The following is a 23237-nucleotide window of genomic DNA, read 5'->3' as shown; positions in this document are numbered from 1 at the left end:
GAAACCCACCGAATCAGCTCTGGAGACAGATGGGCCTTTCTTCTGCACTAGGTAGGCCAGGGCAGCTCCAGGGCGCCAGCCTGTGCTGCCAGCCTGCAACCCTGCCCCGGCACCGCCAGCTGGAGCCTGGGCCATCAGCGCCCTGCCCAGCTCCTAGCCCCTGCCAGCCAGGCTAGTCTGCCAGCTGGGAGAGCTCTGCATGGAGAGAAGCGTCTCCTTCAGCCACCCCGGGAGCTGCTCAGGGGCCAGCGGTGCCCCCTGGCGAAGGCGCTTTGATTTCAAAGGCTCCTGTGCGGGGGAAATGGTCCTGGAAGCTGGGCTCTACCCCCGGATCATGGGCTGGGGCAGGGCTGGCTTCCCTGCATTGCCCACTGCAGGGCCCTGCCAGGCACAGAGGGAAGAGCGGCCCATTCAGTCCTCGGCTGCTGTGCTAATCGCCGAGCCAGGCAGGCCCCCACGCCAGTGTGGCAACCAACTGGAGTGGGGAGAGGTGGCACGGCCTCGGGGCAAGCGTCACAGCTGGCACCGGGACCTGGCCCCGTGTCCCAGCCCTGGGACCCCCCGGCTGCCGTCCCGGCGCCCATCCCGAGGAAGCGCTGGCAGGGGGTGGGGGCAGAGCCAGGAGAGCTGCAGGGCACGGGAAGGGCTCAGCAGCACAGGACGCGCGTGGGTGTGGTGTCGATGGGGGCCGGGGCTGGCCCTGCAGCCTGACAGGTGGGGATGGAGCCAGAGGCTTGGCTGGGGGCTTCCGAAGGGTTTTCCTGGGGACCAGCTCAGCTGGAGGGGAGGGGAGAGGAGGGGAGGGAGGGGGGCTTTACACATGGGCCATTAGCTGCTGGGTGGGGGGCGGGGGAAGGACCCTCCGCCTGCCCACCCAGGCTGCTGAGGAAGGTGACAGCAACCCAGGGCCGGGCATCATGGGAGCTTGGCCTCTGCTAAGGCTGTGCTGCCCAGAGGCCAGGCCAGCGCTCTCCCATCGCTTTGCCTGGCCCCCGCCCAGCAGCGCTCTGGGGCAGGAAACCCTTCCTGCCTGGCTCCTGCTGGGAGAAAGCAGCTGAGTCAGCACGGTGAGGCCAAAAAGAGGGGGCGGGGGGCGGGGGCGCTGACCCAGCAGCTCCATGGACCACCAGCAGGAGGGGCAGCCGGATCCCCCTGCCCCGATACCTCTGCTCTGGTCCCATGCACAGGTGTAGTTCAGTTTAGGGTGAGGGGGCTGGCCTCTCGGGCGGCCTCTCCCAGTGCTGGCTCCGGTCCCTGCGCCTGCATGTGGGGCTGTGGGGCCAGCTGGAGCCAGGCGGATGCAGAAGAACAGGTAAGGGGAGAAGCACCTTCTGAAAGGCCGTGGCGGCCCCCGAGCCCCCCGCCGAGCACAGCTGGGGGCAGCGTGCCACACCCAGCTGCCCCGCAGCTCCTCCTGCCGGCCGAGAGGTGCCTGGTGGATTGAAGAGTCTGGGGCGCTTTCCTGTGACTATGACACTAGCTTCCTGCGGGGGCCCGGGGGCTCTCTGGGACTCTCCTGCAGTGCACGAGCCCTGCTGGGGCAGCCCCAGGTCGCACAGGGTGCATGGCTCCAAGGCTGAAGCCATTGGGGTGGCTGACAAAAGGGCCCCCGGTGACTCCGCCAGGCCTGGCTGCTATCCTAGCACAGCAGGAACCGGTCGGCGGGGCTGTTGCCTAATGGGACAGCAGCCATGGCTATGGGTTGCAAGTGGAGGTGAATGCAGGGGAGATCCCTGAGCCCTTGCTGACCTCTGAGCCACCTTCCCTCCCAGCGCGGTGAGGCCTTGCGGTTGCAGAGCAGGGACCGCCAGCTTCCCTTTCCATCGCCAGCAGGAAATGAGCCTTTGTTCTGGGAGAAAGGCTGTCCAAGGCAGAGGGAACTGGGGTTGGGCACATAGGGCAGATCGGGGCGGGGGGGGTGGGCACTGGGGAACACCCTGAGCTGCAGGGGCTGAGTGTGTGCCTCTCCGGAGGGGGACAGCGCACAGGAGAGCGAGAGAGAGAGAGAGAGAGAGAGAGAGAGAGAGAGAGAGAGAGGGACGCTGGAAGCGGAGCCCTGGTCCAGCCCAACCAGCCCTGCACTCCCAGCCCCGGCACGGCACAGCCCAGGAAGCCTCACTGGCCAATCCAGACCCTTTGGACTGTTTCCAGGTCCCGACTGGGTCAAAACTGTTCCACGCCGGCTCCGTCGTTCACTTCTTTCTCCGGGCCCCCTCCCTGGGGCAGCCACCTATAAGGGACTCACCCCAGTGCGGACCCAGCCTGGGGGGACCAGGTCGCCTTACCCCTGCCCCTCCCTGCCCCGACATTGCTGCTGCTGGCTGGAGCCACGCCAAGCCAAGCAAGGTGGGTGAGTGCGTTTGTTCCCTGGGGGAGGGTGAAGGGCCCTGCTACTGGCCAAAGGACCGAGTGGTGTGCAGCAGCGTTAACAGGCTGGGCCCAGGGCGGGGATCTGGCACTCTGGGGCGCAGGGGAGGGAGTGGGGATTCATGGTGAGCTGGGGGGTGGTGGGGGTGGAATGCAGGACTCCAGGGCCTGTTTCCAGCGCTGGGAGGGGGCTGTCTGTGGGGGTCTAAGAGACGGGGGGGGGGTTGAGTGCAGCTCAGGACCCCCTGAGTTGTATACACCTCCAGCCTGGCTGTCGACAGTGTTGCCTAGTGGCTGGTGCATTGATCCAGACTTCGAAGCGCTGGGGGTCTAGGCCGGGTGCTCTGCAGGCGCGTGGCAAGTCGCCGCCTCTCGCTGTGCTGCCTATAAAATGGGGCGCACGTTCCCCACCCGGCTCCCACAGCAAAGCTCCCCCGTGCCGGCCGATGGCAGGTGTTACGGACATGCCCAGGGTTAACGGGGCCCAGGAATAATGCAGGAGGCCAGCAAAGGTGCGCGCGTCACTGGTGTCTCTGATCCTGCCCCCATGGGGGCGCTGTGGGCAGCAGAGCAGGGGTGCTGTGGGGTGCTCCTAGTTATTCCAGCCTGTCCCAGCGGGGCAGGACCAATGGCTGTGGGTGGAGTGCTCAGGCACTGCAGCCCCAGCCTGTCCCCACAGGGAGCACTGTGGGGCGCGGGGCAGGACCAATGGCTGTGGGGGGGGGGTGCCCAGGTACTGCAGCCCCAGCCTGTCCCCACAGGGGGCTCTGTGGGGCACAGGGCAGGACCGTTGGGGGGGGAGGCGCTCCCAGGTATTGCAGCCCCAGCTTGTCCCCTCAGGGGGCGCTGTGAGGCGCGGGGCAGGACCAATGGCTGTGGGGGGAGCTCCCAGGTACTGCAGCCCCAGCCTGTCCCCACAGGGGGCGCTGTGAGGCACGGGGCAGGAGCAATGGCTCTGGGGGGAGCTCCCAGGTACTGCAGCCCCAGCCTGTCCCAGCAGGGGGCGCTGTGAGGCGCGGGGCAGGAGCAATGGCTGTGTGGGGGGGGGTGTGCCCAGGTACTGCAGCCCCAGCCTGTCCCCACAGGGGGCTCTGTGGGGCACAGGGCAGGACTGTTGGGGGGGGAGGCGCTCCCAGGTATTGCAGCCCCAGCTTGTCCCCTCAGGGGGCGCTGTGAGGCGCGGGGCAGGACCAATGGCTGTGGGGGGAGCTCCCAGGTACTGCAGCCCCAGCCTGTCCCCACAGGGGGCGCTGTGAGGCACGGGGCAGGAGCAATGGCTCTGGGGGGAGCTCCCAGGTACTGCAGCCCCAGCCTGTCCCAGCAGGGGGCGCTGTGAGGCGCGGGGCAGGAGCAATGGCTGTGGGGGGAGCTCCCAGGTACTGCAGCCCCAGCCTGTCCCCGCAGGGGGCGCTGTGAGGCGCGGGGCAGGAGCAATGGCTGTGTGGGGGGGGTGTGCCCAGGTACTGCAGCCCCAGCCTGTCCCCACAGGGGGCTCTGTGGGGCACAGGGCAGGACTGTTGGGGGGGGAGGCGCTCCCAGGTATTGCAGCCCCAGCTTGTCCCCTCAGGGGGCGCTGTGAGGCGCGGGGCAGGACCAATGGCTGTGGGGGGAGCTCCCAGGTACTGCAGCCCCAGCCTGACCCAGCAGGGGGCGCTGTGGGGCACGGGGCAGGAGCAATGGCTGTGGGCGGGGGGCGTCCAGGTACTGCAGCCCCAGCCTGTCCCAGCAGGGGGCGCTGTGGGGCGCGGGGCAGTGATGACCAGGGCTTGTTTCATGCTCCTTGCTGGACAGCGGGTGCCTCATGCTTCCAGCGTGGAACAGCCCCGTGCCCCATGCTGCCTGCATCTCTCCCTGGCCATGCCCTCAGCCCAGGCGCAGGGATTTCCTGGCCCACCAAGGAGCCGATGGGCTGTGTGTTATCTCAGCCCCAGAGCTGCTTTGTTCCCAGCCAGGAGGCCTGGAATGAATAGCCTGTGCTGTACCCACTGCAGTGTCACACCTTCAGGGCAGCCCCAGGCAGAGCCGCGTCTCTTCGTGACAGCCAACCTGGCCTCCCGCCGAGACCTGGCCTACCCCGGGGTGCAGGGAATTAGGCTGTGTCCTGGGGCTGGTGGGCAGGGGGAATTGAGGTCCGCCAAGGGGCCTGTGCCGAGGGGTGCAGCTCTGGGTGAGAGGGCTCAGCCTTGTTGCTGGGGGCTACCCCTTGCTCAGCCCTTTGGGAGGGACAAAGCCCCAAGCGCTGAGCTGCGCCAGCTCCTGTGGGAGCCCATGTTCTGTGGCTGGCCTGACCCCTGCCTACGTCCCTCTGCTCCCATGGCGAGCTGCCCCGACCCTCGAGATCAGAGATTGTCCAGCTCGCTAAGGACTTTTTGGCCCTCCCCCTCCCCCCAGCGCAGGGGTGTGGGCAGCTGTGAGCAGCGTACAGATGAGCCATCTTTCATTTCTCAGCTGCTGCAGCTCTGCCTGGCACAGACCAAAGCTCCCAGCTGATCCAGGGCTCCCCTCCCTGTTGTTACTCCCTGGCCTTGGGCCTCTCGTGGTGGGCATGCACCACCAGAACCCACCCACTGCTGCTCAGAGGCCGTGGCTGGTACCCCTCTGCTCGGGTGACTTGGGCACCCATATAGGGCAGGGGCGGGAGCACTGGCTACAGGGGTGGGGGTTCCCAGCCTCTCCCAGCAGGGGGCACTGTGTGGGGTGTGTGAGCAGTGATTGTGGGGGAGCCCAGCTAGAAGCAAGCTCCAGGGTTATTTCCCTCTTGCCCTGCGAGCCCAGTGGAGGAAGGAAGGGGAGGTGCCAGGCCAGCTGTCAGTGCAAACATAAAACCCCTCCTTGGACTGTAGCAGGGCTGAGATTGGGGCTGAGGCTTGACAGGCCAGGTGCTTCCAGGCTTCTGCCACTTACAAGGAGCTCGTGCATCACCTGCATGCCTAAGCCCTGCCCCACAGAGACTAGCCTCTGTGCCTGAGACAGAGGAGTCCGGCCCCCTCGGGGTCTTAGCTAGGGATCCCGCTGGAGGCCAGCAACGTGTCGCCCTTGGACCTACCCACACTGGTGTGGGAAGCTGCTACGGTGGATGGACCTGAAGCACTTGCAGCGCCAGGGTCTGGTCACACACCCTGTGGTTGTCTCAAATGCTGCCATCTCACCAGCCCTGTTCTCAGCAGCACTCCTGGGTCGGTCAAGAGGGGTGGGTGGTGGCAACCTGGCCCGTTTCCCCAGCTGAGAGGGATCGGTGGCTGACTCAGCCCTCAGTCTCGCTGCTGGGATGCAGGCAGGCTGGGCGGCAGAGGCACATGCACAGACACTGGCCCATATGGAAACAGCCTGGGACATTCCTCCCCATCTAATTCATGGCCCCTGCTCAGCCACCCCAAAGCAAACCTCTGTGGTCTCCTTTGACCTGGAGTGAACTCAGGCCCCTGTCCACCTCCAGCTCCAGCACTGCCCCAGGCGACACTGCTGGCTATTCATGGAAAGCAAAAAGCCTTGGAGACATCCTGCACTGCCAAGCTCCTGTCCCGCCCCTGGTGGGGGCGCTCAGCTGAGGGGCCCCCAGCACTCTGGGCATGCGTGGTCCTTCTGGGACAGCGCTGAGCCCTGCTGGCCAGGTGGTGGGGGAAGCAGCAACTGTGTTAAGCACTCAGACAGCAGAGGGGCGGCAACCCCCCCGACTGCAGCCGAAGTCACTGGGGGCTCCTCATTCAGCACCCGCTGTCTGCAGGTTCCCAAGCAGGCCCCATGCACCAGAAAATCGAAAAATTCCCAGCGTTGGCTTTGGCTATCATGAGACCACGCAAACAGCCTCGTGTGGGGAGAAGAGGCATCCGCTCGCCCTCCAGTGCTGAAGAGCCGGTTTTCATTCCCAGCTCGAGTGGCACTTTGGAAGGCCTCCAGAGCGCCGGCCGGCTGGAACGCACCAGCCGTTTGGCATGCCCGGCCCTGCCCCGGCAGCTGGTTGCCTGGCTCCGGGGGAGCCATTGAACACAGAGGCTGGCGGGCGTGTTCCCGGGAAGGACAATGGCCTTCCCCAGATAATAGCCATTGACTGGGGTCCGCATTGTTCTCTGGACAGATGTTTATGTAGCGTCCACAAGGAAACAAAGGTGTGGAGGGATTCCCAGCCCTTGACATAACAGCTGCTGTGCGATTTGATCTGTCAGTCCTTAGAGCACGTCCGGGTGGGCAAGGGCGAGGCACCGGGCCCCTCCGCCCCATTGTCCTTTCTGCCGCTTGCCACACACTGGCCTCTGCAGGCTCGAGGCTGGGGCTGGTGTAGCTGAGACCCACCCCCCCAATGCACAGCCAAATGCTCCTGCCCGCACTTCGCCCCAGCCCCCTGCTGGGAGAGGCTGGGGCTGGCCTAGCTGGGACCCCCCCCCCCCCATGCACAGCCAGCGGCCCCTGCCCGCACCCCACCCCAGCCCCCTGCTGGGAGAGGCTGGGGCTGGCCTAGATGCGACACCCCCCGCCCCGCACAGCCAGTGCCTCTCCCGCCCCACGGCGCCCCCTGCTGGGAGAGGCTGGGGCTGGCCTAGCTGGGACCCCCACCCCCCGCACAGCCAGTCGCTATCCCGCCCCACGGCGCCCCCTGCTGGGAGAGGCTGGGGCTGGCCTAGCTGGGACACCCCACCCCCCCGCACAGCCAGTGCCTGTCCCACCCCACGGCGCCCCCTGCTGGGAGAGGCTGGGGCTGGCCTAGCTGGGACCCCCACCCACCGCACAGCCAGTGCCTATCCCACCCCACGGCGCTCCCTGCTGGGAGAGGCTGGGGCTGGCCTAGCTGGGACCCCCACCCCCCGCACAGCCAGTCGCTATCCCGCCCCACGGCGCCCCCTGCTGGGAGAGGCTGGGGCTGGCCTAGTTGGGACCCCCCCCCACACACACAGCCAGTGCCTCTCCCGCCCCACGGCGCTCCCTGCTGGGAGAGGCTGGGGCTGGCCTAGCTGGGACCGCCCCCAACACACACAGCCAGTGCCTCTCCCGCCCCACGGCGCCCCCTGCGGGCACAGCCCAGCGCTGCAGCATTTCGCCTGTTCCTCGGCGAGCTCATTGGCCAGCCGCTACCCCCGCCCCGCCCCGCCGGGCCCGCCCGCGCCCGCCCGCTGCCGTTCAGTAGCAAGCGGCGCTTGGCCGGACCCATCTGCCGGGCTGTACCAAGTGGCTCCCGCCGGCTGGAGGGGGGGTGAGGACAGAGGCACTTTAAAACTCCGGTCCCCTCCGCCACGGAGGGCTCAGAGTGGGGCAGAACGAGTCAGAGGTCTGGAGTGTCTCTCCCGCCTCGGGCCGCCGGGCCGCGCGCTGTGTCCGTGCCTCCCTTGGGCGGGGGTTCCCCGGGGTCCCCCCCCGGCCCGGCTCGCTTTGGGCCGCTCCAGCAGCTGGGCTTTTAAAGGTGCCGCGGAGCGCCGCCGCGGCCAGAGGGTGGGTGGCGCTGGGGCCGGCCGGGGGCGATGGGCTGGTGAGCGCGGTGGGACGGCGGGCGCTGCCCGGGGGCGCGGCGCGGCGCACGTGGGCCGGGGCCGGGCCGTGGGGTGTGGCTGGCGGGGCCGTGCGGCGCGGCGCGGTGGGGGGAAGCTGGCGCTGCTCCGCGGCCGCCGAACAAAGGCGCCGGGCTTGGCCGGGCCGGGCCGGGGAACAAAGCGGCTCCGCCGCGGCCAGCACATTCCTGGGATGTTTCCTGGCTCCAGCCCGCCGCCGGGGGCCCGATCCTGCCCGCGCAGCGCCCGCCCCGAGAGCCGGCACCCGGGCGCCACGTGTGGCGGGCAGCGGAGCCCCGCTCCTCTCCCCGGCGGCTCCGGTGCCCGGGCGGGCGTCAGCCGGCGGGGCTGCTCCGGCCGGCGCTGGGGTGCGGCGGGCTACGGGCGAAGTGCCCGGGGTGCAGCAGGGCAGCGCCGGGGTCTGAGGCCCCCCGCCCGCCCTACTCCCTTCGTGGGTGGCCTCAGGTGAGTCGCCTGCCTCTGGGCCTCAGTTTCCCTTCTGCAGCTCCCAGCAGCGGGGCAGTGGCAGGGCAGGGCACTGGAGCCTCTCCAGTGCCTCGCTGGCTCTGAGCGGTGCGGGTGAACTGGGCCCGGCATGGGGGAGCCGGGGGGCGTCGGCCCGGCCTGGGGGGTGGCCGTGCCTCTCCCTGCCTTAGGACAGCCTTGTCCCCCTGCAGGCTGTGACCTGAAGCCGTCCCGCCAGCAGCGAGAGAGAATGCGGGCCGGCCCCGGGCTGGCAGTGCCATGGCTCCTGCTCCTCGGTGTTGCCAGCGGCCGCGGGCAGGACGAGAAGCCAGCCTTCGCCCCCCGCTTCACACGCCGGCCCTTCCTCGTGGCCTGGAACGCGCCCACCCAGGACTGCCGGCCCCGCTTCAAGGTGCAGCTGGACTTCAGCCTCTTTGACCTGCAGGCCTCGCCCAACGAGGGCTTTGTCGACCAGAACCTCACCATCTTCTACAAGGAGCGCCTGGGCCGTTACCCCTACTACGACGAGCAGCAGGTGGCCGTCAACGGGGGCGTCCCCCAGAACAGCAGCCTCCTGGAGCACCTGGACCGGCTGCAGGAGGGCATCCGCAAGTACATCCGCTCGGAGGCCAAGGAGGGGCTGGCCGTCATCGACTGGGAGGAGTGGCGGCCCATCTGGATCCGCAACTGGCAGAACAAGGACATCTACCGCAAGAACTCCCGCCAGCTGGTGCTGGCCCACCACCCTGACTGGCCGCCCGAGCAGGTCGCCAAGCAGGCGCAGTATGAGTTTGAGGCCTCGGCCCGGCAGTTCATGCTGCTCACCTTGCAGCATGCCAAGAGCTACCGGCCCAAGCAGCTGTGGGGCTACTACCTCTTCCCAGACTGCTACAACCACGACTACAGCAAGAACCCCGACAGCTACACGGGGCGCTGCCCGGACGTGGAAGAGACCCGCAACGACCGGCTGGCCTGGCTCTGGAAGGAGAGCACAGCCCTCTACCCCTCCATCTACCTGGACCAGGTCCTGGCCTCCTCCAAGAACGGCCGCAAGTTTGTGCGCTCCCGAGTCATGGAGGCCCTGCGGATCTCCCACCAGCACCACGATGGCTACTCGCTGCCTGTCTTCGTCTACACCAGGCCCACCTACAGCCGCAAGCTGGAGGTGCTGAGCAAGGTAAGGAGCTGCCGGTGCCCTGGGGCTGACCCGTGGCTGCTGGAGCAGCTGGGGGTGGCGCCAGCACTCCCGGTAAGCTGAGCTCGGGAGTTAGGGTCAAAGGCTGCCTAGCTGCCTAGCAGGGCGGCAGTGGGGGTTCTGTGGGTGGTGCGCATCTGCACGTGCCTGGTGGGAAAACTTATTCTGCACGTGGCTGGAAAAAAATTAGCAGGCATGTTGTCTGGCACCCCCCTTCTGGGAGAGGGTAGTGGGTGGGCTCCCCGCTAGGGGGCAGTGTCATTGTGCCCCCTCCTTGTGTATGGCCGCCAGGGCCCCTGCACTGCTAAAGGGGCAGACTGGCCCCACGTGGTCTCTGCTGGGGGCGGGGGGCAGGAGGAACTGGTTCTTCTCTTTAAACACTAGCTCCCCAAATGCAGCGGCAGCCAGCCCGTCCTGTGTTGCTGCGAGCCGGGGTGGGGGGGGGGCTTTGGGGGCAGTATGGGACCCTGCTTGCCCCTTGGCATCTGAGCTGACTGCTCCTGTCACTAGGGAACAGGGCTCATGCTTAGTGGCCCCACGTCAGCTGGGCCAGGGCAGCTCTGGAGCTCCCAGGTGGGCTGGGGTGAGAGCAGAGAGGTAAGCAGCTGTGTGCGGGGCGGGAGAAGAGGCACAGCTGTTCCCACGCTAATCTGGTGGGTCTGCGAGATCCTGAGCTAGCCCCCTGCTGCTGCCCACCCATGGCGGAGCAGGCCTGGGGCGGGGCAGTTCCTGTAGCCAGCCTGGCAGGAGAGCGTGGATGGCAAAATGGGAACCGTGGCCCTGCCTTTGCGCAGCCCATTGTCACGTTGGCGGACGCAACTTCCCCTTTGTGGGCCCTGCCTCTCGCAGGTCAGCTTTGGGGCAACCGGCTGAGGCGCATGGTGCCCAGAGCCAGGACTCCTGGGTTCTGTTCCTGCCTGAGCGAGGGCTGTGTTTTTCCCCAGAGCTGAGTCTGCTGGGGGCAGAGAATCTGGGCCCGTGTGCAGCTTGGGGGGCCATGCCGGGGCGTGCAGAGCCACGGTGAGGTGCAGAGCTCTGGGATGGTCCCATCCTGCACTGTGTACCTCTCTCGGGCCTGGCTGCCCTCGTTCCTGGGGGCCGTTGGACATGCAGGGGGACAAATGGCACTAAAGCCGCCCGGCCCCTCCTGCTAGAGCTCTGGCCTGGGTCTGCCTGGCACCTCGCTGCCGGGCCTGTGAATCCTGCAGAAGGGCCGAGTGGGTGAAGCCATTGCAGTGTGAGCCTGGGCGTGGGCGGGCCGAGGTGGGTTAGTGTGAAGGGCTCCATTCCGCACCACTGTCCCGCGGGTGCAAGCAGGGGAGGGTGAGCGGCCCCGCTGGCTGCCTCTCTCCGCGGGCTCTGCAGGAAGCCGGCCGCTGAGAGCGGGTGAGGGTGTCACAAGTCGCTGGGTGCAGCCCTTGGGGTCCCTGTGGTGCCACCCACCCATCTACCGTGCCCCTTGTGCCAGCTCTGCTGGGCACAGCACCCCCAGGCAGTTCTAGAGTGGAAGTCTGGGGGGCCCTGCACATGGCTGGGGCTGCAAAGCCAGCTCGGGTGGGGCAGGGTGGGGTAGGTGCCGGCCTCTCCCCTCTGGGGCTTCTGGGCCTGCTGAGAACAGAGCAAAGTGAGGGGGTGGGATTGCAGGACCCGCTTCTGTGAGCAGCACCGAGTCAGTGGCCCAGGGCTGCGAGGGCTGGCTCTCTGCCTGCCCTGGCTCTCTGCCACTCTCAGAAGCAGCTGGCCGTGCCCCTGGGCTTCCTGGCCAGTGGAGCTGCTGGGGCAGCCCCTGCAGCTGAGCATGTGGCCGGCACTTCCCTGGTGGTCAGCGGGGCTGGGAAGTGAGGAGCAGGGACTCCTCACGGGCCAGCTGGAATTAAGCAGGGGGCCAGAGGTTCCCCACCCCTGTTCTGATGGTGGGAGCAGGGCTGGGAGCCAGGGTTCCTGGGTCTGTTCCTGGCTCTCGTGGGGAGAGGAGGAAGCAAGGAGCCCAAACTCCTATTCTCTGTACTGGCGCTTCAGCTTTTCCCCTGCGACTCTCTCTCTCGGCCCTGTGCCTCAGTTTCTCTTTCTGTAACATGGGCCCCCTGCTCCTTGGCGGCAGTGGGGAGCGTGAGGGTTAATTACGAAGCATCGGCTGCTGGGGTTCTCCAGGGCAGTGGGATCTGGCTGTCGGTAGGATAGCAGGAGCACTCAAGCGGTGGAAAGAGAGTACTGAATGGTTCGCGTCAGCTGGGGCGGCCCCATCCGGTGGGGTCCTGCTGGGCTGGTTCGGCTTGTAACCGGGAGGGGAGTGGAGAGCTCGCCCCCCCAGAGCCAGCAGGGGAGGCCAAGCCGGGAGGGGTTCAAGTGGTTAGAATTCCAAAGGGCCGTGACACGTTGGCCGGAGACGTAAGCTGCGTCGGGCAGGCCAGGCCTCGCTACGGGCACCGAACAGCCCCGGCCACGCTGCGGTGCCATCAGCAAAGCTGTCCTGGTTTGGCAACGCCGATTTCCAGCCTGGCGGGAAACACTTTGGTTTCCCCCCTTTCTTGTCAGGGCGCCGGTGCCCACGCCGCGGCGGAGCCTGGGGCTGGACGTGGCTGATCTCTGCTGCTGGGCAGGCAGGGGTCCCTCCCCGTCAGCGCTCCGGGGCGTAGCTGACAGCTACATGAGCGGCTCCGTGTGGGGAACGAAGAGCAACGCGGTGCCGTGCGCTGGTTCTGCCCAGCACTGAGAGCGCCGCTCCGGGGGCCGCTCCTGGCCGCGGTGGGAGAACTCCGAGGGAAGCCCTCGATCTGCAGGGATCAGCTCTGCTGTCCCCCGGCGCTGTGGGGTGCATACCCTCGCGCCTTGCTCGCACCATCACCCTGCTGTTGGGTGTTGACAAGGGGGCACTGGAGAGGACCCCCAGTCTGAAACAGACGGGGCGGGTTTCAGCAGAGACCAGCGTGTAGGGCACAGGGGAAGGGAGAAGGACAGACGCTTGCAAACTGGGGCCTGGCCAGCCGGGGGCTTGTGTGGCCGCAGAGGCCCTGGGGGTCGGCGTGACTCAGCGTGAATATGGGACATTCGAGGGGAGTTGCAGGAAAGGGGCCCAGTGGTCTCTGGGGGGTAGGGGGCGCGCTGGAGGGGAGGGACTTCCCTGCCCGCAGCTGTAGGCTGACGCCCGAGGGCACAAGGGGAGTGGGATACTGTTGGGGGGTGGCTTGGCCCTGCCTCGGCGGGGCGGGGGGGCTGGACATGCTGGTCTCTTCCAGCCCAACTTGCTGGGGGAGCCTCTAGCCCTGCTGCCTGGTGGGCAGGCAGGCGGGTCGGGGCTGCCTGGGTGTACTGCCCTGCACCTCCCGGTGAGCAGCTGGGGCCCAGCGCCGCAGGAGGCAGCTGAGTTCTGGACTGGCCTTGATGGGGAGCTCAGCCTTCCACAGGGGCAGGGGCGGTGGCAGTGGTGGGACATTGGGCACCAGCTGGGGGCCAGCAGCTACTGACCCTGGCTTTGGGCTCTGCCCTGCCCCAGGCCTCTGGTCCCAAGTTCCAGCCGTGAGGGGGCAGGAGCCAGCCCTTGGTGCCAGCACCTGCTGGGTGCAGCAGGCTCTGCCCTCACGGCCCCAGCACTGCTCCTGGGGCTGGCCCTGCAGGGTCACTACCCTCTTTGGCCGCCATGGGTCCTGCTGTCTCCCCAGCCCTGCATCCAGCCCAGCCGCCCATTCTGGCCCTAATTGGTCCTGGGCCTTGCTGGGCTGGGGTGGGGGGCAGTGACAGGGCTGAGGTGGGGGAGCCTGGGGTTGGGGAGGGCAGTGGTGGGGTGGGGGGCAGGGTGGTGGGGAGCCTGGGGGTGGGGTGGGGGTGGGGGGCAGGGCTGGGGAGGGGGAGCCTGGGTTGGGGAGGGCAGTGGTGGGGTGGGGGGCAGGGCGGTGGGGGGCAGTGGCAGGGCTGTGGGGTGGGGAGCCTGGGTTGGGGAGGACAGTGGCAGGGCGGTGGGGTGGGGGGCAGTGGCAGGGCTGTGGGGTGGGGAGCCTGGGGTTGGGGAGGACAGTGGCAGGGCAGTGGGGTGGGGGGCAGTGGCAGGGCGGTGGAGGGGGAGCCTGGGGTTGGGGAGGACAGTGGCAGGGCGGTGGGGTCGGGGGGCCATGGCTAGGGTGGGGCTGTGGATCAGGTTTGCAAGGTGCACAGGGACACGTGGGGGGAGGCTGCTCAGAGCCGGGATCTCACTGGCTGCACCAGTCCCACAGGCTAGGCAAGCCAAGCCTACAGCTACCCCGCCCCCCACCTCCGCGCTCCCAGCCCGGGTCCCAGCGCTGCTGGGCCAAACACCTCCCTCCTGCCTGGCTCTCAGGGCTTGTTCCGTCAGGCTGCCTGCTGGCCCAGCCCACTCTGCCCCGAACATGCACCTTGGCCTGGGGTGGCTGGAGGGGAGGGGCAGGATGTGAGGAGCGCAGGGTGGGGGTGCTCCTCCCCTCTGCTCTGCTCCGCTCCTCCCATCACACGTGCCTGCCCTCGAGCTGGGTGCAGCCCTGGGGTGCCTTGGGCAGCTGGTGGCCTTTCACCCTTGCTGCTTCCTGGCCTGCCCTCCCCTCTAGCCGAAATGCAGCTGCCTCTGGGGTGGAGCACAGCAGCTGTTCTTAACAGTGCCCAGCAATGGTTTGGAGCATCTCATGGTGAATCCTGTGGCAGCTGGCCTGGGTCAGGGAAGGAGCAATTAGGGAGGTGCAGGGATGGTGGCAGAGCACTAGCAGCACAAGTGCCCCCACGGCAGGGGCTAGCCCCCCGCGGGGAGGGGGCCGTGCTGTCCCGCTTCTGGCCAGGCCCAGCCCCACTCAGCAGCAGCCTTCTCCTCTCCCCTCTGCTAGCAGAGTGCATGCATCTGGTGTGGCACCTGAGCCGCCTCCGCCGGGCGTGAGCCAGGGCCTGACTCCCACCCCATGGGCCCGAAGTGGGAGCAGTAGGTCAGAGCACTGGGAGCGGGAGCTGCCCCTGCCCCACAGAGCCAAGTTCCCCCCCAACCTCGGCTCTCCCGGTTCCTCCCGGCAGGCGGACCTGGTCTCCACCATCGGGGAGAGCGCAGCCCTGGGGGCGGCCGGTGCCATCTTCTGGGGTGATGCTGATTACACCAAGAGCCAGGTAGGCACAGGCCGGGGAAGCGGGGGAGCCCCATTCTCCAGTCCCGCACGGGCCATGGCTGGGGCATGTGACTCCGCGTGCCCCAGGCAGCTTGTCCCCTGGTGTGGGGCTGCTGTGAGCCCAGCTGGGATCAGTCCCAGAGGAGCCTGCTTGGGGGGGCTCAACTCGGTAATGCCGAGGCCATCTCCTCCCTCCCTGCCCCCCGGCTGCTCTCGGGGGGTGCCCCCTGCCGGGTTTTTGGCACAAGCTGCTGGGCAGGATGTGGCCATGGGCTGGCTGTGCCAGTGGGGTGTTGCTACACCAGTGCTGACCAGCTGTGGGGCAGGGAGCCCCCAGCTGCTGTAGGAGCAGGGGAGGGGCCCTGCTGGCCCCTGTCTCCTGCAGAATGTGCTGTGAGTGAGCTGTGGCCTCGCCGCACACGCTGGCCTGGTGCCTGGCCCAGGGCGATGCCCAGCTGACCGGCAGGGAGCCACCCACCTCCCCGGTGCCCTGCTGATGCTGCTGGCCCTGGCTCACCCGCCTGCCTCCCCCAGGACACCTGCCGCAGCATCAAGAGCTACCTGGAGGGGGACCTGGGCCACTACATCGTCAACGTCACCACGGCGGCCCAGGCCTGCAGCGAGGAACTGTGCCAGGGCCAGGGCCGCTGCCTGCGCCGCGACAGTGACGCCAACGTCTTCCTCCACCTCAGCCCAGCCAGCTTCCAGATCCGGCGCCGGGCCGAGGGCGCCGGGCACCAGCCCCTGCTGCGGGCGGAGGGGAAGCTGTCCCCCGCCGACGTCGCCTACCTCCGGACCCACTTCCGCTGCCAGTGCTACCAGGGCTGGCAGGGGGCCGGCTGCGAGCGGCAGCTGAGCGCCCACGGCGTTGCCCCCCACCCCGCCCTGGGGCTCCTGGCCCTGGGGCTCCTGGCCTGCTTGGACTAGCCCGGCCCGCCCGCTGGTCCGCGTCACCATTGGCTGGCTCCTGCCGCCCGGCCAGGCAGGGGCTACCGGCAGCCTGTTGTAGTGCCTTGAGTGCTGGGGGCAGGGGAGGGGAGGTGACCCCCTACTTCTACACTGGGGTGGCAGAGGCTGTCCCAGTGCCCAGCTGTGTGTGTGTGCGTGCGCATGCAGAGGAGGGGCAGCAGTGTGCCAGCGGGGGGGGGGGGTGTGTGTGTGTGTGTGTGTGTGTGTAGTGAAGAGGGGTGCATGGGACAGGGGCTCTGCTGGGCCCTGGAATGGCCTGTGCCCCCCCCCTCCCCCCGGGGTGAGCCTGGCCCTGTACCTCTGTCTGTTGCCCCAGCTCAGCCGGGTGAGCGGCGGCTCTTGGGGCAGGGTGACCTGAGCTGCCCCATCTGTGCTGGGGGGGGGCCCTTCTCCTGTTTTAAGGAGGGGGCAGATAAGCAGTGAGGGGCAGGGGTGTGTCTAGTGGAGTGGGGCAGGGCAGGGCTGGGGCTGTCTGGGCTGCCCCGTGGGGGGTGGCTGTACTCCCTGCCTGGCCCCCGTGAGGCAGGGGCTGGGCTGGGCTGGCTGCCCCCCAGCGGCCTGTTTCACTGATACCAAAGTGCCTTACCTCACAATTAAAAGTGGAACGAGTGAGCGGCTGGTGGCTCTTTGCTGGGGGGCCAGGGGGCTCCCTTTTGCCTCAGGAGCAGGCCCCAGCCCCCTCCCCCCACCCCTGCTCCAGCTGAGGTCAGGCTGCAGGACACTGGCGTTCCTGGGGGGCAGTGCCGGGCTGGCGGGCAGTGCCTGAGTGGGGCCAAACACTAGCTCAGAGCCATGCTAAGGGCCCTGTCTGTGGCTGCAGCCAGCTCACAGGGCACTGGGCAGCCCCTGGAGTTACCTGCCCTGAGCACTGCTGCCTAGGGAGTGTGCTCTGGGGGGAGCTGCTTGGCATGGCTGGGTGGGGGCCCTGTGCTCAGGGGCTGGTGGCACAGGGTGGAGGGGCACTAGGGTGGGAGCTGGCATAGGCCATGCCCCAGGAAGGTGATCTGTCACTCGGTGGCTGAGCTCTGTGTGCAGCACGGGGCTGGTACCTGCTGGGACCCAGGCCCCTCTGCCTCAGGGTGGGGACCGGCCAGAGGCCCCTGAGACCCGGCTGTGCCCATACGCTCCTGGAGGCTGCAGTGTGTGCGTGGCACATGGCTGCAGGGCTGCTGCTGGCTGAATTGCAGCCAGCACTGGGGAGGAGCGTGGCGGTGGTGGTTTTCGTCACAGGCAGCGTGCTGGGGCAGGGCCAGCAGGGAGGAGGAATGGCTGGTTAACCCTCTGGGTGGGGTTTCCCCAGACCACAGAGGGTTAGTGGCAGGAGGGGAGGCCCAGCTTTGGGCAGTGGCCCTGCTCCTGCACTGCAAGGAGCCCCATGGTTCTCCCCCCCGCAAGCCTGGGGGCAGTGGGCTTCTGCCAAGGCTGCTCTGCTAGACAGCCCTGATCTGAGCAGTGGGGGTGGGGTGCGCTTGGGGGGGGTATTGTGCCCCTTGGGGTGCTGGGACCGGTGACCCTCGGGCAGGTGCTGTCTGCGTGCCAGCTCTGGCCCAGGACCTGGGTGCTGTCCCCCAGCCCTTGGGCACAGTGCCCTGGGAGCTTAGTGCTGTTGTGGGGCACTTTGCTTTTACAGCTGGCCTGAAAACAGCCACAGGCAGGGAATGGCAGTGACTCCGGGTGAGCCCTCCAACAGTGTGCCCTTGAGCCCCCTGGGACAGGGGAGTCAGTGGTCCTAGGGGAGAGCACCCCCTCCATGCCACTGACTAAGGGCTGGCACTCTAGGGCAGGTAGGGGGGCCATCTAACCCCCCTCAGCAATCTTCTGTCCAAGACATTCCCAGCACCAGCCTTGTTGTAGCTTAGAAAGCTCAGCAATGACCTCTGAAGCTGGGCTGGCCCTGTAATCTAACACACCCAGCCTGGGGGCTTGGTGCCAGCCAGAGGCCGTGAAATCGGCCCTGTTGTTCCACCCCCTGCAAGGAGACCCTAGAACCAGCCCTGCCCCTTGCTCTTGAGTTCCCTGCACCACAGCAACAGCTCAGGGTCCCCTGCTCCCAGCAGCAGGAAGGGGCGGTGGCTTAGCAGCACCTGCCCTACTAACCTCCCCAAGTCCCCGGGTCCTGGGCCTGATGGGAGCCAGTGCTGGCGTGCGGTGGTCCTTGTCCTATGATGCCCAGGACTGGGGTTAAAGCCAGAGAGAGAGCATGGATGTGGGTGCAGCAGGGTAAGTGCCAGAGGCTCCCTGCCCTGGAGAGCCCACCCAGGCTGGGGCTTCCCCCCTGAGGTGCTCTGTGGGACGTGAAACCTACCTGCTGGGGCAGGCTACAGCCCCCTCTCCGCTCACTGCAGGCCAGGTACCGCAGCTGGACCTGCTGTGGTGACCAGCTCTGCCAGCAGCTGCTGCTTGGACAGCCACTTCCCTGCCAGCCGAGGTAGCTCAGCGCTGCAGCTGCTCCTTTAAGCTACTTCAGTGTGCAGCCTGTTCCCTGGCTCTGCTCGGGGAGGCCTGTGAGGCCAGGCTGGGGCATGGGGAACCCAGGGCTGGGCTAGTGGGGTTCTGCAGGAGAGAACAGTGTAGGGAGGCCAGGACCAGCCTAACAGGGCCCAGCAGGGTATGTAGGGGGGAACCAGCCCCCTTTTGTCCCCTTCCACCCAGGCCTGGCTGTGTCCTCTGGCCAGCTGCAAAATGGGCTGCTGCAATTTGCCCGCGCGGCTGGGAGACGGGGGGTGCTACTGAACGATTGGAAGAGGGGGATGCTGGCGTTCGAGAGGGGCTGTTATAGAAAGATCCCGTGAGTCGGATGGATGCAGAAGGTCACCAACGAGGAATTCTACACGCAGCTACAGCTGAAAGGGAACCTCCTGCAGCAGGTTCTGGGCCGGAAGTTACAGCGGGTCGGGAGTATCTGCAGAATGAACGACGAGCGGAAAATCGAGAGCCTGGTATTGAGCATCATGTATGGTGGGAACAGGAGGGGCAGCCCCCGCAGGGAATGGGGAGATGGCACCAGAGTGGCGTGGAGCTCGTCTGCACTGGAAGGAAATAGGGAGGGAGGCAGCGGACACCAGCGGGTGCTGAGCCCAGGGTTGTCGATGGCTTTGCCGTAGGCAGCTGGGTGAGAGTGAGACTGTGGGAGCCAGCTGGGAGCCCCCGGCCGGGCGCGCCAACAGCCGGATGGCCCTGGGGAGGGTTCTCAGCTCCAGGGCTTTGGGTGGGCCTGGATTCGCTCTTGGGTGAGGAGAGGGGGTTAGACCCGACCCCCTGAGCCTCTGCTTTCCTCTTCCCCTGTGCGCCAAGAGGCTGGAGTCTCCTCCAGGGCGCTGGGGGTGTTTTCTCCCCCATCCTGCAGGTGAGCTGCAGCCTGGCCCTGATCTGCTCCAGGCCGGGCCTGTGCGGGGTTTTCCCGTTCCAGGAGCGTTTTAACCCTTTGAGGTGTTCTCGCCTCCTCCGGCAAAACCAGGCCTGCACAGGGGCGTTAGCAGGGCAGGAGCAGTGGGGCTGGGCTCACAGCAGACCTTCCTCGCCACCCCCGCGTGCCCTGCGATGGCTCTGTCCAGAAGGGCCAGCACAGCTGGGAGCACTAGGGAGTGCAGCCCCTCCCCCCCGGTACCCCCCAACACAGTTCTCCCCCCACTCTCCCGAGTGGGGTCTCTTTTATGTGGGGTGTTTGCTTGGCTGAAGCGGCAGCCCCCACCCCCACCCCATTGCACTGGCCCAGCAGAGACAGGGCGAGCCCTCCTGCCACTGCCCAGCCAAGAGTTAATGGGCTGAGCCGCACTGCCAAGGCCCTAAGGCTCCAGAAGCTGGAGGCTGGACTTGGCTCGTTTCCTTTCCCAGTCTCCCCGGCGGCTTCCCCCCCCCCGCCCCACCGCAGTGTAATAGGAACCAGACTCTGCACTAGAGGGGGGCTGTGCTCTGCCCCCCTCCCGACCCCCCCCAGTGCTTGGCTGGCTGCTTTGCTGAGATGTGTGTGCTGCTGCCAGCTGACCGGAGCTGGGAACTGCTCCCCTAACCACAAGGGGGGACTGGGCTACAGCCCCCCAGTTAAAAAACACACCCTCTCTGCACTGCAGCCCAGCATTGTACTGTCATCACACTGCCCCCTGCAGAACATCCCCCGCACTGCATTGGTATCGCGTACTGCCCCAGCACTGCTCCTGCATGGTTATCACACTGCCCCCTGTGGAACACCCCCAGCACTGCATTGGTATCATGTACTGCCCCAGCACTGCTCCTGCATGGTTATCACACTGCCCCCTGCGGAACACCCCCAGCACTGCATTGGTATCATGTACTGCCCCAGCACTGCTCCTGCATGGTTATCACACTGCCCCCTGCAGAACATCCCCAGCACTGCATTGGTATCACGTACTGCCCCAGCACTGCTCCTGCATGGTTATCACACTGCCCCCTGCGGAACATCCCCAGCACTGCATTGGTATCATGTACTGCCCCAGCACTGCTCCTGCATGGTTATCACACTGCCCCCTGCGGAACATCCCCAGCACTGCATTGGTATCGCGTACTGCCCCAGCACTGCTCCTGCATGGTTATCACACTGCCCCCTGCAGAACATCCCCAGCACTGCATTGGTATCACATACTGCCCCAGCACTGCTCCTGCATGGTTATCACACTGCCCCCTGCAGAACATCCCCAGCACTACATTGGTATCACGTACTGCCCCAGCACTGCTCCTGCATGGTTATCACACTGCCCCCTGCGGAACATCCCCAGCACTGCATTGGTATCATGTACTGCCCCAGCACTGCTCCTGCATGGTTATCACACTGCCCCCTGTGGAACACCCCCAGCACTGCATTGGTATCATGTACTGCCCCAGCACTGCTCCTGCATGGTTATCACACTGCCCCCTGCAGAACATCCCCAGCACTGCATTGGTATCGCGTACTGCCCCAGCACTGCTCCTGCATGGTTATCACACTGCCCCCTGTGGAACACCCCCAGCACTGCATTGGTATCATGTACTGCCCCAGCACTGCTCCTGCATGGTTATCACACTGCCCCCTGCAGAACATCCCCAGCACTACATTGGTATCACGTACTGCCCCAGCACTGCTCCTGCATGGTTATCACACTGCCCCCTGTGGAACACCCCCAGCACTGCATTGGTATCATGTACTGCCCCAGCACTGCTCCTGCATGGTTATCACACTGCCCCCTGCAGAACATCCCCAGCACTACATTGGTATCACGTACTGCCCCAGCACTGCTCCTGCATGGTTATCACACTGCCCCCTGCAGGGAATCCCCAGCACTGCATTGGTATCACGTACTGCCCCAGCACTGCTCCTGCATGGTTATCACACTGCCCCCTGCAGGGAATCCCCAGCACTGCATTGGTATCACGTACTGCCCCAGCACTGCTCCTGCATGGTTCTCACACTGCCCCCTGCAGGGAATCCCCAGCACTGCATTGGTATCACATACTGCCTCAGCACTGCTCCTGCATGGTTATCACACTGCCCCCTGCGGAACACCCCTAGCACTGCATTGGTATCACGTACTGCCCCAGCACTGCTCCTGCATGGTTCTCACACTGCCCCCTGCAGGGAATCCCCAGCACTGCATTGGTATCACGTACTGCCCCAGCACTGCTCCTGCATGGTTCTCACTGCCCCCTGCAGGGAATCCCCAGCACTGCATTGGTATCACATACTGCCCCAGCACTGCTCCTGCATGGTTCTCACAGTGCCCCCTGCGGAACACCCCTAGCACTGCATTGGTATCACGTACTGCCCCAACACTGCTCCTGCATGGTTCTCACACTGCCCCCTGCAGGGAATCCCCAGCACTGCATTGGTATCACATACTGCCCCAGCATTGCTCCTGCATGGTTATCACACTGCCACCTGCAGAACATCCCCAGCACTGCATTGGTATCACATACTGCCCCAGCACTGCTCCTGCATGGTTATCACACTGCCCCCTGCAGAACACCCCTAGCACTGCATTGGTATCACGTACTGCCCCAGCATTGCTCCTGCATGGTTATCACACTGCCCCCTGCAGAACATCCCCGGCACTGCATCCTCCAGTACTGCACCTTTACTGCCCACTGTAGGGCATCTCCATCACTGCACTGGTATCACACTGCTCCCAGCAGGGCATCCACCTCACTGCGCTGTTATCGGACTGCCACCTGCGGGGCACCTTTATCACAGCACCATTAGCACCCTGCCACCTGCAGGGCACCCTCAGCACTGCACTCTTATCACACACTGCCTCCCAGCCCCCCAGCTTTACACTGCACGGTTATCACACACTGCCTCTGCACTTCATTGTCATCACACTGTCCCCTGCAGGACACCCCTAACACTGCAGCCCCCTGTACAGCACCCTTATTGAGCACTGCTCCCTGCAGGGCACACCCAGCACTGCACTATTATCTCACTGCGCCTCTTTTCACTGTTATCATACTCTCCCCCTACAGGACACTTCCATCACTGCAGCCCCTGGCACTGCGCCATTGTCACACTCTGCCCCCTGCAGGGCACACCCAGCACTGCACCCTTCTTGCACATTCTCGCAGGGTGCTTGGCCCTGTTTGGGGGGTGATGGGACTCAGCCCAGCTGTGACCTCCCCTGGTGGAGCGAATCATGTCACCCCCAGCAGGCTAGGGAAGGCAGAGGTCTGGAGAGAGGTGCTGATTTGGCCAGGCTGTGGCAGGGAATCGTGATGGGCCAGCGGAGCAGGGGGCCCAGAAGGAAGGCCTGGGGCTGGCTGCTCGGGAAGGAGCAGGGGCTAGCCCCTGGGCCTGGGGGTGAGAGGAGGGCTGGAGAACAGCTGGGAAGAGGGACAGCCGTGGCCGAGGGGGGCAGAGGCATGGTGGGAGGCCTGTGTTTGGGTCGGCCTTGTGTCCCCAGGACAGGGGGGGCCCGCGGGCCAGGCTGGGACAGTACTGAGGAGAAGGACCCCAAGGCAGAGCTCTTGCAGGGCTGGGGCTGAAGCTCCCACTGCTGCCCCCCCCATGGCTGCCTGAAGGCTGGGTTTTGGTTTGGCCCTGTATGGAAATGGGGCTGTTTGGCTCCCGATCCAGTTTGGGTTCCGAGCCCTTATTTTTGTGGCAACTGGTGTCAGGGCTGTCTGGGGAGGCCCCCTGTGCAGGAGGTGGCCCGTGTGGCTTGCACGTGTTTCCCACACCCCCGCGCCAGCCCACCTGGAAATGTTCCGTGTAGACTCCAGCCCCCGAGCTCCCCCGGGGCACCGGCTGTGGTTACTGGGGTGGAGACAGCCCCCTGCATCCCTGGCTGGAAGGCTCTGCCCCTCCCACTCCCCACCTCCCAGGAATTCCAGCCCCCCGCAGCCGGCCAGTGCTTGGAGCTGCCTTCCAGCAGGCTGGCTGGGGAGGAGGCATCGTTCTAGCTGAGCTGCCCCAGGCCCTGCCCTCCAGCCCCTCTGAGATGGGGCTTAGTGGCTGGCCATGGGCTCCTGCGGGTCAGAGCCATGCAGGGGCCAAGCAGGGTTAGATTAGATTAGATTAGATTAGAGGGGCTGCAGGGAGCGGCGCCAGTCCCCGGCCTGGTGTTTTACCCTGGCTGCTGCCTCTCACGACGGCCCCTCCCAGACCCAGAGCTGCTGCAGATGCCCTGGGCAGCGGGGGGCTTTGCACTAGCCAGGCCCAATGCCCTCACCCCACTGGGGCTCCAG

General features: G+C 66.3%; 1 protein-coding gene across 4 annotated transcripts; it reads left to right on the top strand.

The window, feature by feature from the left end:
• Nucleotides 1-2188: 2188 nt before the first annotated feature.
• Nucleotides 2189-16175, top strand: HYAL2 (hyaluronidase 2). Of its 4 annotated transcripts, none has more exons than XM_075004981.1 (4): nucleotides 2189-2346; nucleotides 8522-9486; nucleotides 14512-14601; nucleotides 15135-16175. In XM_075004981.1, exons 2-4 carry the CDS (start codon nucleotides 8560-8562, stop codon nucleotides 15525-15527), a joined length of 1410 nt encoding a protein of 469 aa, XP_074861082.1. In that variant the 5' UTR covers nucleotides 2189-2346; nucleotides 8522-8559; the 3' UTR covers nucleotides 15528-16175. The 4 variants fall into 4 exon arrangements, with proteins under 4 accessions (XP_074861082.1, XP_074861085.1, XP_074861083.1 ...); XM_075004984.1 differs by having other exon boundaries at nucleotides 2210-2350; XM_075004982.1 differs by lacking the exon at nucleotides 2189-2346 and adding an exon at nucleotides 7803-7825.
• Nucleotides 16176-23237: the final 7062 nt, after the last annotated feature.

Source organism: Carettochelys insculpta, chromosome 11 (genome assembly GCF_033958435.1).
Source record: "Carettochelys insculpta isolate YL-2023 chromosome 11, ASM3395843v1, whole genome shotgun sequence".
Lineage (NCBI taxonomy): Eukaryota > Metazoa > Chordata > Testudines > Carettochelyidae > Carettochelys > Carettochelys insculpta.
The sequence above is the reverse complement of the archived record's forward strand: the minus strand, read 5'-3'. Positions and strand labels throughout refer to the sequence as shown.